General features: G+C 38.1%; 1 protein-coding gene across 22 annotated transcripts in view; it reads left to right on the forward strand.

Annotated features, from left to right (window-relative positions):
• The window catches only part of PLEKHA5 (pleckstrin homology domain containing A5), a 256,011-nt gene that overhangs the window by 163,078 nt on the left and 70,512 nt on the right, over positions 1 to 22,421 (forward strand). For 12 of the 22 annotated variants that reach the window (XM_045288458.1, XM_045288461.1, XM_045288465.1 and 9 more), the window contains 5 exons: positions 2,687 to 2,759; positions 6,932 to 7,032; positions 9,821 to 9,936; positions 15,722 to 16,189; positions 21,661 to 22,126. In XM_045288458.1, the coding sequence (XP_045144393.1) occupies positions 2,687 to 2,759; positions 6,932 to 7,032; positions 9,821 to 9,936; positions 15,722 to 16,189; positions 21,661 to 22,126 (1,224 nt within the window). Of the gene's footprint in view, positions 1 to 2,686; positions 2,760 to 6,931; positions 7,033 to 9,820; positions 9,937 to 10,222; positions 10,241 to 15,721; positions 16,190 to 21,660; positions 22,127 to 22,421 lie in introns of all 22 variants that reach the window. The other 10 variants (XM_045288457.1, XM_045288459.1, XM_045288464.1 and 7 more) reach the window with 1 other exon arrangement.

Consider the following 22,421-nt stretch of genomic DNA (forward strand, 5'->3'; position numbering starts at 1 on the left):
AAACTAAGACTAGCGCATTACAGAGGTCGCATGTCTGTAGCCACCCACTGGCCACACAATTGTGTTTCAGTACATTTTGTTTGGAATAAAATGGTGCATGTATGAACTAGACTCCTGGTAGCGATACTTTTTGATCCACCCTTGTGTCTCTAAAACTTTAAGAACATAACAATGCAAAGACAAACAACCCAGTCAAATTGGACAGATGACTTGAGTAAACAATTCAGCAAAAAGGAGCTTCAAATGACCACCGGACACATTAAAGGTGCCATTAGCCATCAGAGATGGTTATTTCTAAACCATATGTCACTCCTACTGGTATTGCTAAGTAAGACAACAACAAAAATGTTGGTAAATTGGAACCCATATCTATTGCTAGTGGTTAATGAAAATTATAATAACCATGTAGAGCACCGTATGGCAGTTTCTCACAAAACTAAAAATGGAACCGTCAGATAACCAAACAGTTTTCATTCACAGGTATATGCCCAGACTACTTGAAGAGAGACTCAAAAAGAGTCTTGGACAATACTGAAGCACTGATTATAATGCCACAAAGGTTGAAACAATCATGATACTCATCAGCAGATGGGTGGACAAACAAAATGGGAAGTACGAGTTAGCCACTAGAAGTGAATTCTTCACACTTGGTACAGTTGGAGATGGAATTTGACCACATGTGAAGTGAAGTAAGCCAGTCCCCACAGGACAGGTGCTGTTTGACCTCACTTCCAGAAAGGGCAGGTGTATGCAGAACAGTTGTGAGGACGGCACAGGACAGGCAGTATTTTGTTATGTTGTACATAGTGCCACTGAGCCGGAAGCCAGTCGATGTCACCGAACGATATAGAGAACAACAGTGTATTCGTAGTGGCTGGGCTGGGGTGAGGAGGCTTGACAGTGATCACGTAGATCAAGTGTTGGGATGCAAAACAGATGATCATAATTGCTGTCAATAAATTGTATAGCTGTAAAAAGTCAATTTGACAATAGTTAGGTAATAGACATCTATATAACAATGTACCACCTCCATTGTTGCCAAAAAGTGAAAAGCCATTGAGATGATGTATGTATAACTGAAATCTTCATAGGATTTGGCTCCTTGTTCTGGAGGTTTAGGATCATAATTTCATAGAACATCGAGTTAATTGGCTCAGCAAGTTGGGTGCTTGTGATCTACCTCTTGTTAGTTGTACAATCATAAAAGCTTGCAAGGAGTCTTTCAAAGCACAGCCATTGGTATCACGTCCCCCGGAGCAACAGAGGAAGCAGGGGAGTCAAGAAGAGGGGGACACAGAATGTGTGGCCTTCATCAACAGCTTCCTCCTGTGACAATTCAGAACCAAACGGTAGCTGGCTACCATTATTGAACGTTGTGATCCAAGATTCCATAGAAGAATCTTGATCCAAATGAAAACGGGATTCATTGCATGTTGGATGAACTCTTAAAACTATTCCCCTGGGATAATCTTTAAATATTTAAACCAAAAATACACTTTGAAGTCTTCTTTAAAACATTAGACTAATTTTAAAAAGATCTTTCTTGGGTATTTTGTTTTTTTTAAGAGATCTGTATGAGATCAAAGTTGATAATGGCAACTCAGAGGATTAAATAAGAACCTGGGTGGCGTGATGTTAATGGCTGTGGAGCAACTCAGAAGGAGAGAGTGGAAGCACAGTTTGAAGGCTACTAAATTGTTGAGCTGGTGTATATTCTCAAATAGCATCAAAAAAATTACACTTAGAGAGGAAAATATCTCAATGAATTTGTTACAGTAAGTTCACTTGAAATCGCTGTATCTAAAAAATTTGCGATGAAGACCAATCATCTTTAAAAACAACAACACGATAGGTAATAAATGGGAGCTACCACGCACCATTTAACTTTCGTCCTTTCCTTGGGGTGGCTGTCAGCTTTAGCTATTTTTACTCGTAAGGGATTTTCACTCATATAATTTATTTAGCTTTAACATTACCAGAGGGTAGTTATAGCCAGGCTTTAACAATATTCACCCAATTCCACCTCTCTTTTTTTGTCTTTATTTTGTTCTGTCTTTTCCACTTTTTTCCTGATTGCATGGAAGAAGGTAATTTTTATTAAAATCCTTACTTTGTTTGAGATGATATTTATGAACCAAATTCATTAGAAAATGCTGCCAAATGGTCATTCTTTTCTGCAAGATGAGCAAACCCCAAACTGATTCCATTAAAAAAAAAAGATGGTGAAATGTATCTGTATGAATTTCCTTTATTTGTAGTGATTTTATATCACATTGCCTTTGAAATCATTTCAATTCCTGTGCTTTCCTTTGTATTGATTATTAACATATTTATGAAATCTGGTCTACCACATTGCTACATTATCCGCATAGTACAGATGTATGTTCAGAAGAGTGAATTTCAAATTGCTTACAAATATGAAGCAACGTTAAATTGCTTCAACTGTACTTCCTACACATGACAATATCATTCTTCAAAGTCCAGTATACTTGAGGCTATTTGGAAAATGATATGTGCACTTAAAAAAATTACTGCCAAAATTGTGGTCAACCATTTCTGTTTCCATGTACACCCAGCAAGCCAAACTTGTTTTAAGAAATGTATTTTTAAGTAAATGTCATTAATGGAAGTCGATTGAATTGTGTTGCATTAAACAGTGTCTATCCTTCAATGTGATCTAATGCAGGACAGTACTGGCATGAAGTTGTGGAAGAAACGCTGGTTTGTGCTTTCTGACCTTTGCCTCTTTTATTATAGAGGTGAGTTCACCCTAAACTATGTTTCTGTGTTATATTTGATCATTCCAGTTTCATGGATGTTAAACATTGGGAATATTTTTAAAGAAATAATATTACATTCGTTTTTGCTACTTTGTTCCTCATTAATACTATCAAGAAGATATTTTCTGTATAGACTTACGACTGAGGTATGACCCAAGACAATTTAGTGATTCCAAGAGAATTAGTCAGAGTTTTGTTCTAGTGTCTGTAATACGATTGTATTCTTCTGGTTTGTTCTGTGTAAAGATCGTATCACCCTCTTCTCTATAATGTCCTTGAATTCAGTGCCACATAGCAGCTTTGCCACACCTACCTCCCGGTCACCTGTTTTCTCTCCAGGAAATGATTTTAGGGTATTAATGATTGGCATGGCACGTTGGCGAGTGAAAAATATTGCAGGAAAATGATCCTGTTTAAAAATAATAGTAATACAATGCTAGCCTTCTTCTTAAAACAAGGAAAAGTTGTGATAAGGATGCATACCAGGCTGTTAATATTGCTGATGGGAAAAACAGTATTGTTATAGTTAGACTTTCAATATAGATATCAAAACTCTTGAGGGTTTTTTTTTATTTTAATATTCCCCAGTTAAGAGGCCCTGGTGATATAGTGGGTTGTGAGTTGGACTGCTTAGTATAACAAGGGCAGGGGTTCTTACCCACCAGCCACTCCGGAGGAGAAATGTAAAATGTTCTGCTCCAGTACAGTAACAGCCTTGGAAACGCACAGGGCGGTTCTCCTCAGACCTACACTATGGGTCAGAATCAACTCAATGGCAGCAAGTTTTGAGTAGAATTAATAAGTTACTGGTTAATATGATTTAAAATAAAAGTCTAGAGAAAAATCTGTTCATGTGCCACATGGATCTTTAAGATAAACAATTGGCACCTGAGAATTACAATAGTACAAAGGCTATTTTAGAACCAAGAAATCAGCTTCCATTCTAATAAAAAATCATGAATCTGAACAATTGATCTTTCTTCCTTACTTTAAGTTGTTTGGTTGGAAACTGTCGCTGAAGAATAGATTACTATCTCATCAATAATAATTTACTATGTTCTTAGAGAAGTATACTACAAGATAATAGTATGATACAGAAATGAACAAAAAAAACCCTATCCTAATGGGACTTAGAGATGAGCATCATATTAAGTATGAGAAAGAATTATCATGATAAATGGTCCATTATGCTGAATGAGTGGTAGGCCTGTAAAAGAAGGTGTCAAGAAAAAAGGGTGAATTGAGGAAAAAACTAACCTCACATGTGCCAATCCTTAATGATCGTGGCATATTTAGAGAACTCCATAGGCCTTGCATTGCTGAAATGTAGGTTATATCCAAACCTAGCAACTATTAAGGCTGTAAGCTTGGCCAAGCATAAATCACAAGGGACAATTGATGGCAATGGGTTTTGGCAATGCTTATTATTACTCTTATATTTGATAGAATCAGATGTATGTTTTAGAAAAATCACCCTGGCATTTGAACTAGACCCTAACAGACTGGTTAACAGTATTGAGTATTCCAAGTGAGAAATAATCATTAGTAATCATGTTCCTGTCTGTGAGCTATTTGTTCTACTGTAATTGTATGTTTCCTGACATGTTCCCCAACCACTTTACAAGCTAAATGGGGAATCTAAAATGTCATTGGAGCCAATAAGCTTGTGATTCTGCTGGCTGCTGTCCCAAGTCCTGTTCCCCAGGAGGCACACTCGGTGATGGAGGTCAATGTGCAGGAGGCTTGTCCTTGGCATTACCACCTGAGGAAGGAAAGAGGAAGAAGCATCGGCCACAGAGGCTGCCATACAGTCCCACTAGGCCTCTGCTGACCCCATAGTGAGCTGCTTCATTTGACAAGCATTATAAAGTACTTATTCTTGTTAGCAGTGAAGTACTCTTGAGTGGTAGGAAGTAGTACCATTCTTAGGTCAGGTTTGATATAGAAGTGAACAGAATAAAGCCATGATTGAAAGCATTTGAGAAACATAGTAAACAAATCTTAGGGATGGTCTTTCCACCAAAGATGACTATTTTATATGCAATGCCTTTCGTTTTGCATAATGATGGCAATATAATGTATAGCCATTTCTGAATGCTTTACATTATTGACTCATGTAATCCCCACAACAACCTTTTGAGTTAAGTCCTTTCATGCCCAAATTTACAGACAGGAAGTTGAGGCCCAAGTATATGAATCATGTGCACTGACACTGGCTCGCTAGGCTTGGGCTGAGAACAAGTCCCAGGTGTGCCAGTGAAGTTCCGCCGTGCATGGCTGACTCTGCATGCTCTAAAGCAACCTTGCAACTCTAGGCAAGACTGCTTCCTCCAAAGTAGGACTATAGAAGAGTTTATATTTAGGGGAAATGTTAGAGGTTTTGTTTTGTTTTCAAATGAAGGTGACTTTCTGAGCTATTTCTGATTGTACCCTTTATCTAAACAGAAAATGGGATTCAAAATTAGGGTGTGACTCATTCATTTTAAATGTCATGTTTTCCATGCTTGGTGATGCTTGTTGGTGCCTTTCTTTACTTTTAGAATAAAACTGCACATTTGTTCGTTCTTCCTTGTATTCATGAACACGTATAGAGTGAGCACATAGCGTTTAAGCAAAATTTTGTTCACCTGTGATGCGAAAACCTATTAAAATAACCGCCTTTTAATGTAATTTGTTTTGTCCTTCTGGAAGTTTCATCATTTACTATAGAAAGAAGGAGGGAAGAAGATTCCTCGTTAAGTTAATATGTTTTAAAATTTAAAAACCTGGCAAGCATAATAAAGACTTATTTCCCACTGATGACTTTTCTCATTGGTGAATTCATCAACCTGATGTACAGCTTTATTAACTTGTCTTGTGGGCAACAAAGGTGAAATATGTATTTCAAATTTCATAAACGTTTCTGCCCTCAAGCACCAAGGCTATGTGAATCTATACTGTGGCAAAATTAATGTTTTATCATTTTCTTAGCTATGCGTTTCGTTATGTGTTTGCTTGTAGGCTTATAATTTATTCTTATCTTCTTGTGTATCAGAATGACTGATAAAAACAAGCCTTGAAAGTTATTTTTTTTAAACATATGATTTTATAGCACAGTTAAAAAATGTATTAATGTGTTCATTCATTTATTCATTTTTGGGCATGGATTTTGAGCATCTCCTCGTGGAGCTTACATTCTAGCTGGAGAGAAAGATGATGATACAAAGTGGGGACATGGGACATATAGTATCTTAGAGCTATTGTGACAGAGGGGAATCCAAAAGGAAGATGGAAGGTCTTGCAGAGCCATGGTGGCACTGCTAGTTGCATGGTCGCAGTTCAAAACCACCAGCTGCTCCAAGGAAGACAGAGGAGGCTTTTACTCTGTAAAGCATTACAGTCTCGGAAACCCAGAGGGCTAGTTCTGTCCTGTTATTATGAGTGGGTATGGACTTGATGGCTGTGAGAAAGGGTTTAGGAAGTTGAGATGTTTTTCAGAAGCATCATCAGGGCCGGTTTCCATGATGAGATAATTGAGGAGAGACCGAAAGATGTACACGAACAAGCTGTGCATTTGTCTGGAGTTAGAATGTTATGTACTTAATTCCTGCCAGAAACATGATGGATTAGTTTTGTCATGTTCCCATGTCATTAATTAAAAGATAATATATTTTCAAGGAATCACACTTAAAAAAGCTTTGTTGAATACAGTATATATGTCAACCAAAAGTATGTTGTTTACATCTAATTAACATTTTCCAACCTCTGGGAACAATTTCTGATTGACTTGGGATGGGTGACTTCATTGATCAAAGAACTTCTGCTATTTGATAGTTTTACGTAAAACCATATGAAGACTTACCTAATGCCAGGCCATGAGCTCTATTGAGCCCGCATTGGATTTCTAACCACATCGTGGTCAGAGGTTTAACCCCCGCCGCCCCCCCTCCCCCACCTGCTGCCTGCGCTTTGGGAAAAGATGAAGCCCCTGTGTCTGTTCCTGTGAAGATCCACAAACCCCTATAGTTTGCTGAGTCCGAGTCATCTCAATGGCAATGGGTTTGGGATTTAAGTTTTAATGCCAATACGTGAGGTAGTCAAAATAAAGTTTGGGGAAATGTATTCTGCTCATGACATTTAAACTTCGAACTGGATGTTACATTCTCTCTTAGATGAAAAAGAAGAGGGTATCCTTGGAAGCATTCTATTGCCGAGTTTTCAGATAGCCATGCTTACCTCTGAGGATCACATTAATCGCAAATATGCTTTTAAGGTAAGGAAGTCAACATGTTTTTTAATGATCTGTTTGACACTTATTTTGATTAAAATGGATGTCATCCATAGATTAGTAGAGAGAGAGAAGTTTCAACTATGGTCATTTTTATATTTATGAATGAATGTATATATGTGTGAACCCTTGATTAGAAGCCCTGCTTGAGCTGTTCACCACCAGGCCAGCAGGTGAAACCACCCGCTGCTCCATGGGAAAGAGGAGGCGTTCTATTCCCCCAAAGATTTGCAGTCTCAGAAACCCACACGGGCCATTCTACTCTGTCCTGTAGGGTCGCTGCAAGTCAGAATCTCTTTGATAACCATGAGTCTGGGTTTTCTCGTGTGGGTACTGGTTTAACCAGTGATTATGCAAAAGAAGTTCTCCTTAATTCAAAGCATATGCTGGGATGTATCAGAGTCCAGTGTCTTCCTTTCCATTGTTAGAAATGTTGTGGGGTGAAATTAAAATTAAAAATGTATACATATACACATGCATATGTATACAATATATAACATAGATAAGCAAATAGGTCAAAATGCTAATTATTGAATATATTTGTTATCTTGGTGACCCTTTTACTGTACCTTCAAAGTTTCTACATGTTAGAAATTCTCATCATAAATCTGGTGGGAGAGTGCTTGTGTTAGTCCGGGTTGACTTGAGAAACAAAACCAGGGACAAACATTCATATCTGTCTAAGGGAGAGTTTTATATCAAAGAGCAATTGTATATTGAGAAAACACCCCAGCCCAGGCCAGATCAAGTCCAATATTATCCCATGTGTCTGATACTAGTCTATAAATTCCTCTCTAGACTTAAATCACATATGCAATGATGCAAAATGTAGGAGGACCGGTGCATCCAAAGTCTTGTGGAACCAATGGTGGTAGATGTGTCTCCAGGGCTCTGGCTGCCATCAGCCTGGCTCCATGTGGCAGAGAAAGGTAGCCCCCCTCCAGGTAGAAAGCGAGGAAGTTCCCAGAATCCTCGCGAGAAAGCCATGCCCACTGGGAGACACATCAGGCTGTGACCTGGTTGATGACCTAAACTCCACCCCTTCACTCTATCAAGTTGACATGAAATTATGTGACTACCACAGTGCTGTCTGAGATAAAACTGGTTTAAGTTAATAAATGCAATATAGTATAGGATAATTGCAAAGATGTTCTTGATCCTAAGCACAACATCCTCATGAGATACTCTTCAGAGACAAATTACTGGAGGTTAAATCTGCTGTTATTAAATTCAAGCATACCTTAGTCCCCTTCTCATCTCTGTGAGACCATTGGTTTGAGTAACACACTTCACGTAAGAGTCCACTTTAATGCTAAGCATGCATTCTTTGCCTTCTGATTATGATTAAAATAAAATTAGAGAACCCCCCCCCCCCAAGTCAGTGTTAAATTGAGAACACTAAAGAGTTTCATGTGGAAATTTTAAGGAAAGGAGGGGAAATCAGGGTGACAGGCAGTAATTTAACATACTAGAATAGTTTAAAAAGTAGTAATTAAAATGATTGTGTGTTAAGTATATTTTCTGTGTAACTATTTAGTTTAATACTCATTTTATTTATGACAAGAACAGTAATTTCTGTTTCAAAATCTCTCCTCTGGTTTTGTTTCTTCTGAATTTCTGAGCCGCTTTTACTACTCCCAGTCTGTTGACATTAATGCTGCGGATTATCAAAATGGTAAGTAGAACATTCCTTGATCGTTATTTTGATCACTGAGTTTGTTGAACTTATTTACACCTTGATTTCTTCCTAAAAAGTTTGAGACAGCTCATTTGACATTGCCGCTAGAGCAGATGGTCGCAGATCGCAAGGATAAAGCGTCCGCAGGTTTAGCAGATTAACTTCACACTGACTGCCCTACTCTTTCTTGTCTCGTTCTAAGCTAAAATAGCCTTTGTTGGCTTTACTTGCCTTTTCACTTCTGCGAGGAAACTGTCGCAGGCTTTTTAAAATGGAAATGATAAATGCCTGCCCCCTGGAACTCCTCACCTCAACCTTTTTTTCTTCTTTGACACAGCCATCGCTGTTGCTGAGAGGCCCTTAGATATGTGTCCATCTTTGGCATGTGAGAGCAAGGGTAAAGATCAGTGCTCATTCCTTGTGTAGCAGTTTCCCATCAGCATCTTCTTCATTCCGTTTCTCTAACGTAGAGGCAGAACAAACAACCAAAAGAAAAAAACATCAGAATGGCGTTCCTACTTCATCAGTAACATAAGTCATTCTTGAACCCAAAGTTTCTACATTCTTTCTTGAAACTTGAAAAGCTAAAAGTGCTTACTACTTTGGATCATTTGTAAATCCTTTATGTGTATTAGGTATATGTTTTTCTCATAACAACTTTCTTGACAAAATAATTACTGTAGCAGTGCCTTTAAGTACTAAAGGAATTACTAACTAGCATAAGGGGAAAATGTTATGACATGTGCATTTCAATTGTGTTCCTTATTGCTATGAGAAGATTATTCTTGAACAAGGGAATATGAATCTACTTGATGGCAGTGATTTTTGGTTTGGGATTTTCTCCCTCTTCGTACCTTTTATTTTTACATGTTAGAGTGGATATAATTAAAAGAAAAAGGAGAAAATTAGAGGGAAAAAGATACCCTTTTCAAGATTGTTATATTATTCTCTGAAGCCATTCCTAAACTTAGCTAGAAAATCTGCTTTCTTTAAAATTAGGTAGCAATCACATATGTAAGATGCCCACGTAACTTTTCTTTTTCTTTTTCAGAGTTCTGTGTTTTCTTCTCAAATCGGCATGTCGTTTTCAATCAGGCAGCCCATCCAAACATGCGGACCTATTATTTCTGCACTGACACAGGGAAGGAAATGGAACTGTGGATGAAGGCCATGTTAGATGCTGCTCTTGTACAAACAGAACCCGTGAAAAGGTAAAGGCTTGTAGGGAAAGGAATGGTGATTTCTACTCACATTTTACTCCATCTTTTGCAAGTTTGTTGTTATCATAGTACATACCATTTTAAGAGTCATGTTATGAAATCATTTTTCCTCGGAAAACAAGGATCCACTCTTGTTGTTCTGTATTAAATTAATATACCTTTCATTAGCATTAGCCACACCTACATTTTATTCCACCTTTACTCATTTTCACCTATCAGTGTATTGGGGTGAATCTAGAATTCTAAAATTCAAACTGAATGTTCTCTCTTCTTACAGAATTACCTTTAATTTCCGGTAAGTACATTTTTTATTGTTATCTTAATTGACACCGATTTTTATCAGCCAAGACAGTACTTTTTAAGATCCTAAGTCTCAAGATAATTTATGTTCATGAAGTTAATTTGTAATTGTATACTCAGTTATCTGTCTTTGGAATTTAACAAAACAGAATCGTAAGGTTTTTTTCTCAGTATTTTCTAGTTATTTCGGTTTTGTTTGGGTTTTTTTTATGATATTTTCAGAAAATAATTCATCAAGAATTTTTAATTATTGCTAAGAATATATACTTCTTGACAAATTTTGCTTTTGAAACTCTAGCACTTAGATTTCTCAATGATACAGTTATGTGTTGTTTAAATTGATAAATGCGATTTCTTTCTCTTTTTAATCCTATGAATTATTTTAATATCCTTATATGATATTTGGGAGGAAGACAGGGCTTTCTACTCCTGCAAAGAGTTATAGTCTTGGAAACTCACAGGGGCAGTTTTACCCCATGCTGTAGGGTTGCTATGAGTCAGCATCAACTCGATAGCAGTGAGGTTATAATGCTTCGGTGATGCTGTTTCGTAAGTGTCGGACTGTTAGCCTCAAGGTTGGCAGTTCTAGCTCACTAACCAGACCATGGGAGAAAGAAGGGCTCTATGCGCCTGTAAAAGTTAATAGCCTCAGAAACCCTGCGTAGATTCACTATGAGTCAGAATTGATTTACTGGATTGAGTTTGCTGTTTGGGGTATATGATATTAAGAACTAATAAAAGGGCATTAATTTCTACCACCATGTAAGTTGAAGCTGAATAGCCCAGTTTAAAACCTGTTGGTTAATGACATGTGCCACTGAGTTGATTCCAGCTCATAGCAACCTCTGTGCCACGGTCGAACTATGTGACAGGGTGTCTTTGCAGAAGCAGATTGCTAGCTCTTTTCTCCCGTCCAGTGATGAGTGGGTTCTAACCGCTGACCGGTTATTTAGCAGCTAAGCCCTTAACTGTTGTACCACCAAGACCGGTGTATAAATTAGGCTTATTTTATTAAATACTGAGTCCAGATCAACCTAAGCCATCACTGTAGAGTCGAAGGAAGGCAGGTGAAGCGAAAGCAGGGAGGCCCTAGAATTCTATAGAGACCTCGATAGCGGTTTATAAGAGCCTGCCCGGCCATAGCCATGTTCTAAACTGGACGGTATTGGAAGGGACATCCACTGCTGAAGCTCCAAATATGAAAGCTGCCTGAATTTATTTAAAGATTGGGTGACTTCACTGATAACTACAGGAAAATAGGCACTGAAACCTGAATTGAAAAAGACCTTAAATCATTTTAACTTCAGAAAAACATTTTTGGGGCCTTGTTAAGGATTCACAGATCAATGTGATAACCAAAATAATTTATTTCCTGATAATTTTAATATTGTGTTGTACTTTTCTCAGATGGTCAACTTAATCCTACTCTTTTTTCCATTTTATTTACCATTCTAAAAACTAATTATTATTCATAATTTAGGGTGAAAAACATGCTAATCAAATTTGTCATTTTACATATGGTCACCTAATTGGTTTTGAACTCCACAGTGTTTAACCAGTTGAGTTGATGTCATTGCTTGGGTTGCTGATAATTGATCTTCCTCCCTGGTATTCAGCACTATAGAAATAAAAAGTTTATTTTACTCCTACTTGTTGGCATTTTTATCCTGCCCTGTTCATTTTCAGTCACTCAAATTGAAGTTATCTAATTATAATAATGTAAAAATTATTACAATATAATATTATTATAATAACTTGAACAACATGGTTTTCACTTCTTGGATCCACGTACATGTAGTTTAGGGGTAGAGGGACTGTTTTTGTTTTTTAATGAGTTGCTCATCTTTGCATGAGCTGTTTGTCTCTCCAGTAAACTGCATATTGCAGTAAAGCATGATCCGTCTGGGTTCTGGGGCACTTCTCTTCGTGTGTCGTGCAGTTCTGCAAACTGACATGCCACTGGTCATGCTGAGGGTGTTCCCAAGAAGCAGAGGAAAGTCCTGACGTTCAAAGGAAAAGTTGAGCCCAGGAACAGTAGACAAGGTCACAGCCCTATGTACAGAGCTTTCTCCTTTGTGGTATTTTAATTGTTTAAAGAAATGTATCGTTTTTGTGGACAGAAAAACTTAAGCTCTGCAGATGCGGTTGCCCAGCATTTCAAGATCAACAAAGCCAGCATAAGGACCTTTAAAACAGAGAGATAGAAAAGGAGATTCATGCACTTACTGTAGCTATGCTAGCAAGCTCAAAAACCTTACATGAAATACCATTTTTCTTATATTGTAAATGCAGCCTTTATGTGATGAATTGTATAATACGTTTTCAAGATTTGTGCTAATCAGTTATTTATGTTATTAGCAAGGCTTCTAGTCAAGAGTTAAGTTTTGGGGCAGTCAATAGTTATGCACACGTTGATAGAGCGTTGGTGCAGCTAACCCCTGTGTTGTTCAAAGGTCAGATATATTTTGAAAGAATAAGGAAGTTGTTTATTTCATTTTTAGGTTATAGTTTCTCTTTTCCTGTGAGGTTAGAATACTTACAAATATTTATTAAGATATATCTTATTAGAATTAAAGATATAGGATTTTTGTTGGTTTGATTTTTGGTAGTTCACTTCTCCTAAATTAATAAAATATTTCATTTCTGAGCGACAATGTCACAGTCCCTTACTGTACATGTTATTGATGACATTCAAGAAATAGTCATAATACAGTGAACCCTCATTTATCGCGGTTAATCGGTTCTAGACCCTACCATGATAAATTAAATTCCGCGAAGTAGGATTCCTTATTTGTAAATCAAATATTTTCGTAGTTAGAGCATAGAGGACATGAAAAAACACCCTTTAGTCACCATTACACTCGTATTACCCAATTTATTAAACGAAAAAGGGAAAATACAGTAAAACATTTTGGACGTTACAATTATCATTTATTATTTATTATATTATTTATGGCATCTAGTTTACAGTATTACATATTTCACATACAGTATTATTATACATAGTTCTTACAAATACTGTAATCAATAGCCTATGAAATGACTTAAGGGACGTACTCTACAGGTGGGTCGCCGTCTTTTTCCTCTGAAGGAGCGGGTGTAGGCAGTGGGTGCTGTTACGCAAAAACCGCGATAGAGTGAAGCCGCAGAAGTCGAAGCGCGAAGTGGCGAGGGTTCACTGTATATAGTTTCTCTGCAAAATTTTCACTGCATCATATTTTAATTTTTTAGTATTTCAGTGCTTTTGCTGCAATAATTTCAATATCTCATTTTAAAAATTAGGTCACAAGCTTTACATTATTTATATTATGTTAGCATAATATTTGATTGAGTTTTGTTCTGTGTAGAAAAAAAAATGCATGTATCCTATATTTCTTAAAGGATAAATATTTCCAAATCTGAAGGGGAGAAATTATTGCTACTGGAATTTTAAATAATAACTTTAGATGGGCAAAAGGGTAGTGAAAAAAATAATAATAACTTTAGACAAGAGATGAAAAAGGTTTTTTAAAAAATATATTTTTGTGATATATAGCATTCAGTGTTAAAAATTGCTCCTTTTCCTCAAACACTCATTTCCTTATGTTTAGGGGAAAGGGAAAATCCTTCTTTTAGAGTAAATTTTCAGTGGCTTTTATAAACTTTTCCATATCATTTTTAAGATACTATTGTTTCCTGTCATAGCACCAAAGTCAAGGAGTGGTTTGTTATTTAAAGGCAGCTCAATTTTTCCCCATGGCATTTCTTGTAACCTGACCATGGTATGTCTGAACATTGGTACACACTGACAGGTTAAATTTTAATTCCAGCATATGTTTACACAGAACAAAATATTGCTTGGATACTGATTCATAACGTACTGATTATACTCGTATATAAGCCGAGTTTTTAGCACATTTTTAATGCTGTTTTTGTGGCAAAATTAGGTGCCTCAGCTGATATTTGGGTTGGCTTACACTGAAGTATATACGGTAAATGCCTCATCGGAGTGGAAGCATTTGACTTGAAATGTTTAAGTCAGTTCCTGAAATGTTAAGTCCAGATTCCTTACTAAATTCTATCTGATGTAGATATGGATTTTCTAAAATCAAACACATCAGGCCCGTAAACACATGATCAAAGTATTGCCTGCATTAATTAATTTTATCTTTCAAGAAGAAGAAGGTCCCTAATCTTTGTCAGTAAGCTTTTTTCAAGGTCAAATATTGCATTTAATCTAGAAGCTATGGTTTGTCTCAGGTGCCTTGGTGATGTAAAGACTTATTTGTTGGTCAGCAATACTACCACCACCAGTACCAACCCACCAGCCACTCCTCAGGAGAAAAATGAGGCAGCCCACTCTGTCTGCTACCATTTTTTTCTTATTTTTATTCTTTCTCAAGTCTTATTTGGTACTCAAGACTAGCGATTCACTGGATAGTTTGTACCTCAACTCCAAGAAAAATAATCACAGTTCTTTTCATCTTCTCTGATTGTATTTCAAACAAGCTTGTGCACACACACACATTTACGGTATGCTACATACCCCATTAACGTTGGCTTCAGTGGCCACTTTCACTTAGGATCTGATAAAAGCGTTATTATGAATTGAAATGTGGAGAGATTCCGAGATCTTTGTGAGGCCCGGACTCTGCTCCTTCTCATCCGGCCTGGCAGTGTCTCAGGAAAGCCATTCTCATCAAAGTGACATAGATTTAGATAACAACTGGAACCATGATACACAGTGAGTCATAAAGCTGTTCGATGGACAGATGGACATGGGAAATAGATTTTAATCTAAAGGTTGCTTGATGGAATGAAATACTGATGAGGATAAGATCTGTGCTGGCCGTGGGTTAACTCATCTGGGCTCACTGCCAGCCTCTGACCGCGGCGCTATTCTATCTGTATATTACCAAAAAAGAAACTAGACGTTTCAGTACCTTGCCTGAAGACACAACCAGCAAGAGGTTGTCCCGCCATCTGAACATCGGCATTCTGGTGCCAGGAGCTCTGAACCTTCACTCTTGCTTTCTTTTGAGTACAGATCTAAAGAGTTAAGTTGATTGGTTCAGATTTTTGATAGCATTAGGCTACATTTCACAATCAAGCCAATTACAGACCAGCCTTATAGTAGTCTGAAGAAGTATACTATCCTAAACGTGTGTGGGGTTTATTATCAAAGGCATCTTAATTTTCTTTATTCACAGATTTCTTTTGGTGAGAGCACACAGCACTTTGTACCCTCCCAAGTGCTCTGCACCCTAAGTGTTTTGTGTTTTCTTTTCTCTTTTCTACTTCAACATTCCAGTGTTGGCCTAACATTTTAATACCCCAGCATTGGGAATCAATGCAGACTTATTTCCACGACCCTCTCAGTTTTTCTATTTTCCCCTTAAAGTCAAAGGTAATTTCACGTACTTTCAGATTAAAACTCAGAATTACCCATGTGCATTATTTCCTGTGATTAACTCTTAATTTTCTTCTCTGGTTTTAGAGTGGACACAATTACATCTGAAAATGTACCAAGTAAAGAATTCAATAATATTCCCAACCATCGAGTACTAATTAAGCCAGAGGTCCAGAACAACCACAGAAACAAGGAAATGAGCAAAATTGAGGAAAAAAGGGCTTTAGAAGCTGAAAAATACGGATTTCAGAAGGATGGCCAAGACAGACCTTTAACAAAAATTAATAGTGTAAAATTGAATTCTCTGCCATCTGAATATGATAGCGGAACAACATGCACAGTTCAAAGTGGACACTACCGGTCAGGCATTATGAATAGTTCAGAGAACAAAACAGTTAATGTGAGCCTGGCAGATCTCAGAGGCGGAAGTCACCCAAACCCGGGACCCTCACATCCAGATGCTGATCGGGTCATCCAGAGAACCAACTCAATGCAGCAGTTGGAGCAGTGGATTAAAATTCAGAAAGGCAGAGGTCATGAAGAAGAAACCAGGGGGTATGTGTCTTGCCATTTTGATTTTTGAACCCACATTTATTTGAAGCGAAGTTGGTGAAGCTTTGATTTTCAAGCTACCCATCAGAAGTACTGGTTTAAAATTCTGTTTTGGATGTTATAGCTTCATTCCTTTATCTTTCATCTGTGATGCTTATATGTAAGTCTGTCACCCATTACTCTGTCATTTGTCTTACTAATGGCAAGGAGCCATCCAGCTCAAGGGAAAACTTAGGTTATAGATAGAAATCAGGTTCATTGGGAATCAGAGGCGGGAAGATCTACCTCCTATAAATCCCTTCATCTTACCTCCAATCACTGTCACTTCTTCCTCCTTGAATTATGATAAGCCAGGGGAAACTTGTCTCCATCCACCCTCTGATCCACTCTAGCTGTCTTCTCTTAGAAGCGTCTATACCCTATGTGCAACACAAGGATTTTATGAGACAAGTAACATCGAGACCAAACCCCACAGAAAACAACCCCAGATTCTCTTGTGAAGCTTGTTTTCTATTGTCCAATAGAGAAGGTGGTTGAAGAAACACAGGATAGGGTGACAGTAAATACAGTGAAGGAAAGGGTGCTACAAGAACACCGTTCAGCGACAACCAGCACCATCTAAGCTTCCAGGAAAATCTTTCTGTAAGAAGTAAGATACAAGCTCAGATGTGAAGGATAGGATGCATGTCTTGGCTGAAGTGCACAGAGCTCTGGAGTTGTTAACCATTGGAATAAAAATGAATCCAGGGTGGTGTGGTGTAACTACCACTGTGGTAGTGGGTGAAACACTGAGGTGGTAAGTGAAGAGATTTAGTTAGAACGGTGCTTCAGTCGATCTCTGGGTGCAGATTTATAGAGAATGAGTTAGAGAAAGGTCAAACTTTTTGACCTTGAGTATTTCTCAAATACTCAAACTATGGGAGTAATTGAAATGGGCAGGGGACAGGATATAGTCACCATATATCATTAACAAGACTAGTTGATTGCTTGCATGTGCTTGATTGGAAACCAGTCTTACTCAAGGCTTGTAAGAGTGATTAGGAGAAATCAAGGGATACTCTGCCTTTTGGCTGAACAACCTAGGGCCGTCTGGGACCTTTTACAACATAGGCATTGGGGAAGAGAGAAAGTAATGAATGGTGCCTGTGAATGTCTCCAAAGAGAGCTCTAGACTTGAGTTCAGTCTGGGGGGTCGATCAAAAGTAATTAAAGCTAAGGATCAGAATAGATCAAATCACTCAGCAGGGAGAATGGGTGAAAGAAAGAGTCTAAGTCTGAGGGAACACCGAAAAGCATCGAAGAAGTAAGGGGATGGAATTGTGTGCTGTGAAAACCCAAACCAACTCGCTATCATGACCCTGTAGGACAGGGTAGGACTGCCCCTGTGGATTTCTGAGACGTTAACACTTTATCGGAGTAGAAAGTCTTGTCTTTCTCCCACAGCTGCTTGTGGATTTGAACTGCTGACCTTCAATTAACAACCCAACATGTAACCACTACATCTCCAGGGCTTCTTGTAACAGCTTCTAGATGAGACAAAAATACTCTGTCAGTGGACACAAATTTGGTGGTGTAATTTTTTTTTAGTGAACCTTAAGATGCCTGCACACTCTCGTTCTTTCATATATTTACTGTCCAACTATGCGGGGAAGGTCTGGGCACTCTTGAAACCATCACTTCAGTAATGTTTGATGACATGAAGCTTATTTTAGTAGTGAAGCTTCTGAGGTGTAGGAATGCTCCACCTTTGTGTAATTCTGATGGTTTGATCTTGGCACTCGCTGGACAGCCAGTCTCCTTTCACAAGTGCAGTTCACAGCCTGGCTTCCAGGATCCTCCTGTGCTGCGTTGTTCAGCTCCACTTTCTTCTTCTCCACCCTCAGTGCTCATGTATCTAATTTTTCAGAGCAATGGTTGTAAGAAATGTTTGCTATTTCAAAAATAAATTCCATTATACAGAAATGAAGCCAGAGGTAATCCCTGGGAACACAGAACTCCAAAAGACTGTGGAGATCCTTAGTAAGGCCCACTCTCAGGGAAAAAGTAAAATCCAAGTCAGCATGGCTCAGGGTCCACCCAAGTAAAATTACACTTTTGTGTTATGTCCTTATAGGGATTCAATAAATTAGCTTGAAATTAGTCTTTTGGTTTGTTTTTTCATTTTCAGCATCAATTAGTTTGCCAGCACTGTTAGGTCCCTTGAGAGCCATAATTAACATACATACTTTCAGGCTTTCCGTGACTCTTTTCTTTGGACTGCAATCTAACAGCTTCTGAAGGCTGGTCTTAGGTTGTTTTGAGCTAAGGCTTTTTGGGTTCCTCCTCCATCTTTGCGTTCACTGTGATGCCAGTCCCTATAAAAGCTGTCAGCTAGGTGTTCTTGTAAGATGGCTGGAGTCCCCGTTTCGATCTTCAAAATATACCATCTACGTTACTACACAAGCCCCTTCAAATATAGTTGTGGCATTTTATTTATGTGTGTATTTTTGAATAAATGACTTGTTATGGTAATTCATGGTATCGTTGTTTTTAATGTTTATAAAAAGCTTTCCCATTAAAATCCTGATAGAAAGAGGTTTAATATTTAGTCAAATAGTAGATGCCTGCATTTGAACAAAGCTTTAGAGATTCTTTGTCAGTGGAAGGCACTGTTAAGACACATGGTGCCGAGAGCCATTGTTCTGCATGGCAGAATCACAGCAAAAGGGTTTCCATGGTGTTTGACAGGCAGCTGCTGGTGAATGGGGGACAAAACCTGACAGAGTGCTCATTTCTTAAGCTTTCACTTAAAAAGTAAATCATACTTTGGTTCATTTGAATCTCTTTAGGGAAACAGCGCTGAAGGAAATTGTACTTTTTTGAGAACCAGATCTCAAAATGTTAGAAAGAATGAAGCAGCTTCAAGAAGTTTGTGGATAAGTGGAATTAAACAGCAATGGAATTTTTTGAAATCCCCTCGTATATGGGATACAAATACATTGATTTGGTAACAACCCAGTTTTCTATTAAAAGTTACCAAAAGTCCCACAGCTGGCAGAAGAGCCTTTTTAATTGTGTAGTCATTAATTAACCAAACCGAGTAGAACTCCTCTTAATTACCATGTGATAGGTTGGCAACTCACGTTCAGTGTAGCGCTCTACAACAATTGGAAGCTTGTGTTCTTGTGCTTGTGGTTATGTATGGTGACTGCTTAGGCAGCACTCACTGTTTGTTGTCGTTATGTTTTCTGGGCTAGAATTTTCGCATTAATTTACAGGCACGTAACCACTTTAAATGTTTATAAATGATCTTTCCCTTTTTAGTAGCTATAAAGCTATTATTTATATTATCAGAATAGCATTTCTTTGCTAAAGGTTTAGCACCTGCCAGGGTCTATGGTTAGGTCTCTATCATGTATCGTGAATTTATGAATGGCCACGTAAACCACAATATGTCACACCTAATTGCTTTGGTCCCAAGAATCAATTGTACCTAAATGCACTCTTCCTACGTGGACACCTGGTGTTGCCCACTCTAAACTTGTTACAAATTCTGGCTTCCATGTGGGGCTAAGAAGGAAACTAAATGAGCTTGATTGGGGGAAGGGAGGTATAGGTGGAAGGAAATGGGATTTTTTTTTCCTGGTTATATCAGAATATTGGATACATCTCTCTTTCATTTCTCCCCAGAGCCATCATATGAGTGGTCTAAATCAGGGGTCAGCAAACTTTTGAGATGGAAAAGAAGCCAATCCTAAAAATTAAAAAAATTATTTGAGAGCCATACATAGAAACATATGAAATCACCATTATCTGAATTATATCCTTTAAGTTTTTTCCACTTTACTTCCGAGCCACAAATGGCTCGAGAGCCGCGGTTTGCCGCCCCCTGGTCTAGATGGTTCTTCCTGGGAGTGTTGTGTTTGGTTCAGGCCTAACCTGCTCTGAGGGGGAGCATTGCTGTTCCAAGGCACAGCCGGATGGTAAAGAAAGACTTTCTTAGGAGGACTGATTGGAGGAATTGGAAATATTTAGATAATAAGTAAAGGATTTTAGAATTGTAAGATAGCTTTGTGATCAAATTGTCTAACAAATAAAAAAACTAAAGCCTAACATGTCAAATGCTCAGGTGGCTAGACTTGGTTGGCTTGTATAAGAAGTCCTCCAAATGTTTATGAAAAAATGGATCAAAAGACAATGGGGTTTTTGAAACCTCTTCTAAAGTTCAGTGAGTTTATTCTAATTTCACGCTTCCTGATTTTTTGCTCTTTATTTTTAGGTAAATCATTATAATAAAGGGAAAAGCTTATTCCTGTGGAGATGGTAGCATAAATGCAAAGTTGTATTTAGTTTCTTCTTTTTAATTCCAGGTTTTGTTGTGGTTCTTTAAAAATAAAAAAAAGAAAGGTTATGCTAGCAATGGTAACTCTGCTATCTCTAAAAGATGATAGGGAACCACAAATGTGAATACTTAAATGGAATTTTTTCATTGCATTTTTAAGATCATTTATTTTAAGAAGCTGAAATAATCTGTGCTTAGGAATGTGCTGTTGTGTATCCATATTAAGAAACAGGCCCAATTAAAAGAATATATTTTGAATGCTTGATATACATAAGCTATTTTTAGATTACTTGAAAAAGCCAAAAATAAATGTTGAAACCATTTCATCAAGTAGAATATTAATTTTTATCTTTGGAGAAACTGCTCCTTATTGTGATTTGTGATTTCATATCTGAAATATTTTCCTGTTAAGTGTTTACCCTTATATTTTTGTTACCCAAATTCAGACGACTGATTCAGGGACTTTGCGTTTTCTAATCGCAAATGTACTGATACACTTCCCTTTAAGGAGACATGTAGGCATGCTTTCTAAATGAAATGGCACAACAGAATAGTCAGCACACATCTGCAAGAGTCTGTTTCCTATAGTGAGTTACACAGTGGGCTGCTAACCACAAGGTGTCAGCAGTTTGAAACTACTCGCCCAGAGTCGGTCTTAGAAACCCTCGGGCAATTCTACCCTGTCAGATAGATAGCGCGGCCAGGGCTCGGCCATCCTGGCCGTGAGGTTGGTTTTGGGTTATGCTCCACAGACAGAACCTTTAGCACTCTTCCTCTCCACGGAACTCTCCAGTAAGCCTGCGTTAGTGAGGTGGGTGAAAGGGGGTTCCAGGAGTCTATGTAATAAAAACACATAACGTATAAAGACAGGTTTACTGTTAGGTCTTGAACATTCTGATTTTTTAAAAAGAAGTGTGGTGAATATTGCTTTTTATTTAGGCCACACTTTATGCTGTGTGATGTTTATAGACTTTTATATAATTGATATAATTAAGCCTACCAAACTGCATGTCATAAAAAGAATAAAACCACTTGTATTAATGCCCTGACACAAGTTTTATTTACCAAGAGAAAGAAAACCTATTTTAATTTAGAATTTGCAAAATAGTTGTTGCCTTCATTTTTACATTTCAACTATTTTTTTTCATTTTAGATTAATATCTTACCAGACATTACCAAGAAACATGCCAAGCCACAGAGCCCCGGCTGTGGCCCGCTATCCTGAAGGTTATAGAACCCTCCCTAGAAACAGCAAGACTAGGCCTGAAAGTATCTGCAGTGTCACCCCTGCCACTCAGGACAAGACTCTGGGTCCCGGTGCAGAGGAGAAACGGCGATCCATGAGGGATGACACCATGTGGCAGCTCTATGAATGGCAGCAGCGTCAGTTTTACAATAAGCAGAGCACGCTCCCCCGACACGGTACTCTGAGTAGCCCTAAAACCATGGTTAGCATCTCTGACCAGACGATGCACTCGATTCCCACCTCACCTTCCCATGGTTCAATGGCTGCTCACCAGGGTTACTCCCCTCAGCGCACGTACAGGTCGGAGGTGTCTTCACCAATTCAGAGAGGAGATGTGACGATGGACCGCAGGCTGAGAGCTCATCACCCCAAGGTAACGTGTCTTCTGCGTGTTCCCTCACGACCATGTGGATGCTGGGTTTTATTTCTAGTGCACTCCTCTGTCTCTTCATTGTGAGAGACAGCGATAAGGTAAAGGTGGACGAAGCAGTTCCTTTTTATTTAGAATAATTAAATTTAAAATATTCTGCAGTATCAGAATCTCATGAGTAGAGCCTAATGCAATACTTCATCTCTCAGGAGAACCCAAGCAGATCCTTTGAGGGAATACATTATGCATTCTTCTCTGCTTGATAGCATATCTCATTAATCCCCCAAGTAGGTTGAGA

This window comes from Echinops telfairi, unplaced genomic scaffold (assembly GCF_000313985.2).
Source record: "Echinops telfairi isolate 266 unplaced genomic scaffold, ASM31398v2 ScPeMD7_21;HRSCAF=78, whole genome shotgun sequence".
Lineage (NCBI taxonomy): Eukaryota > Metazoa > Chordata > Mammalia > Afrosoricida > Tenrecidae > Echinops > Echinops telfairi.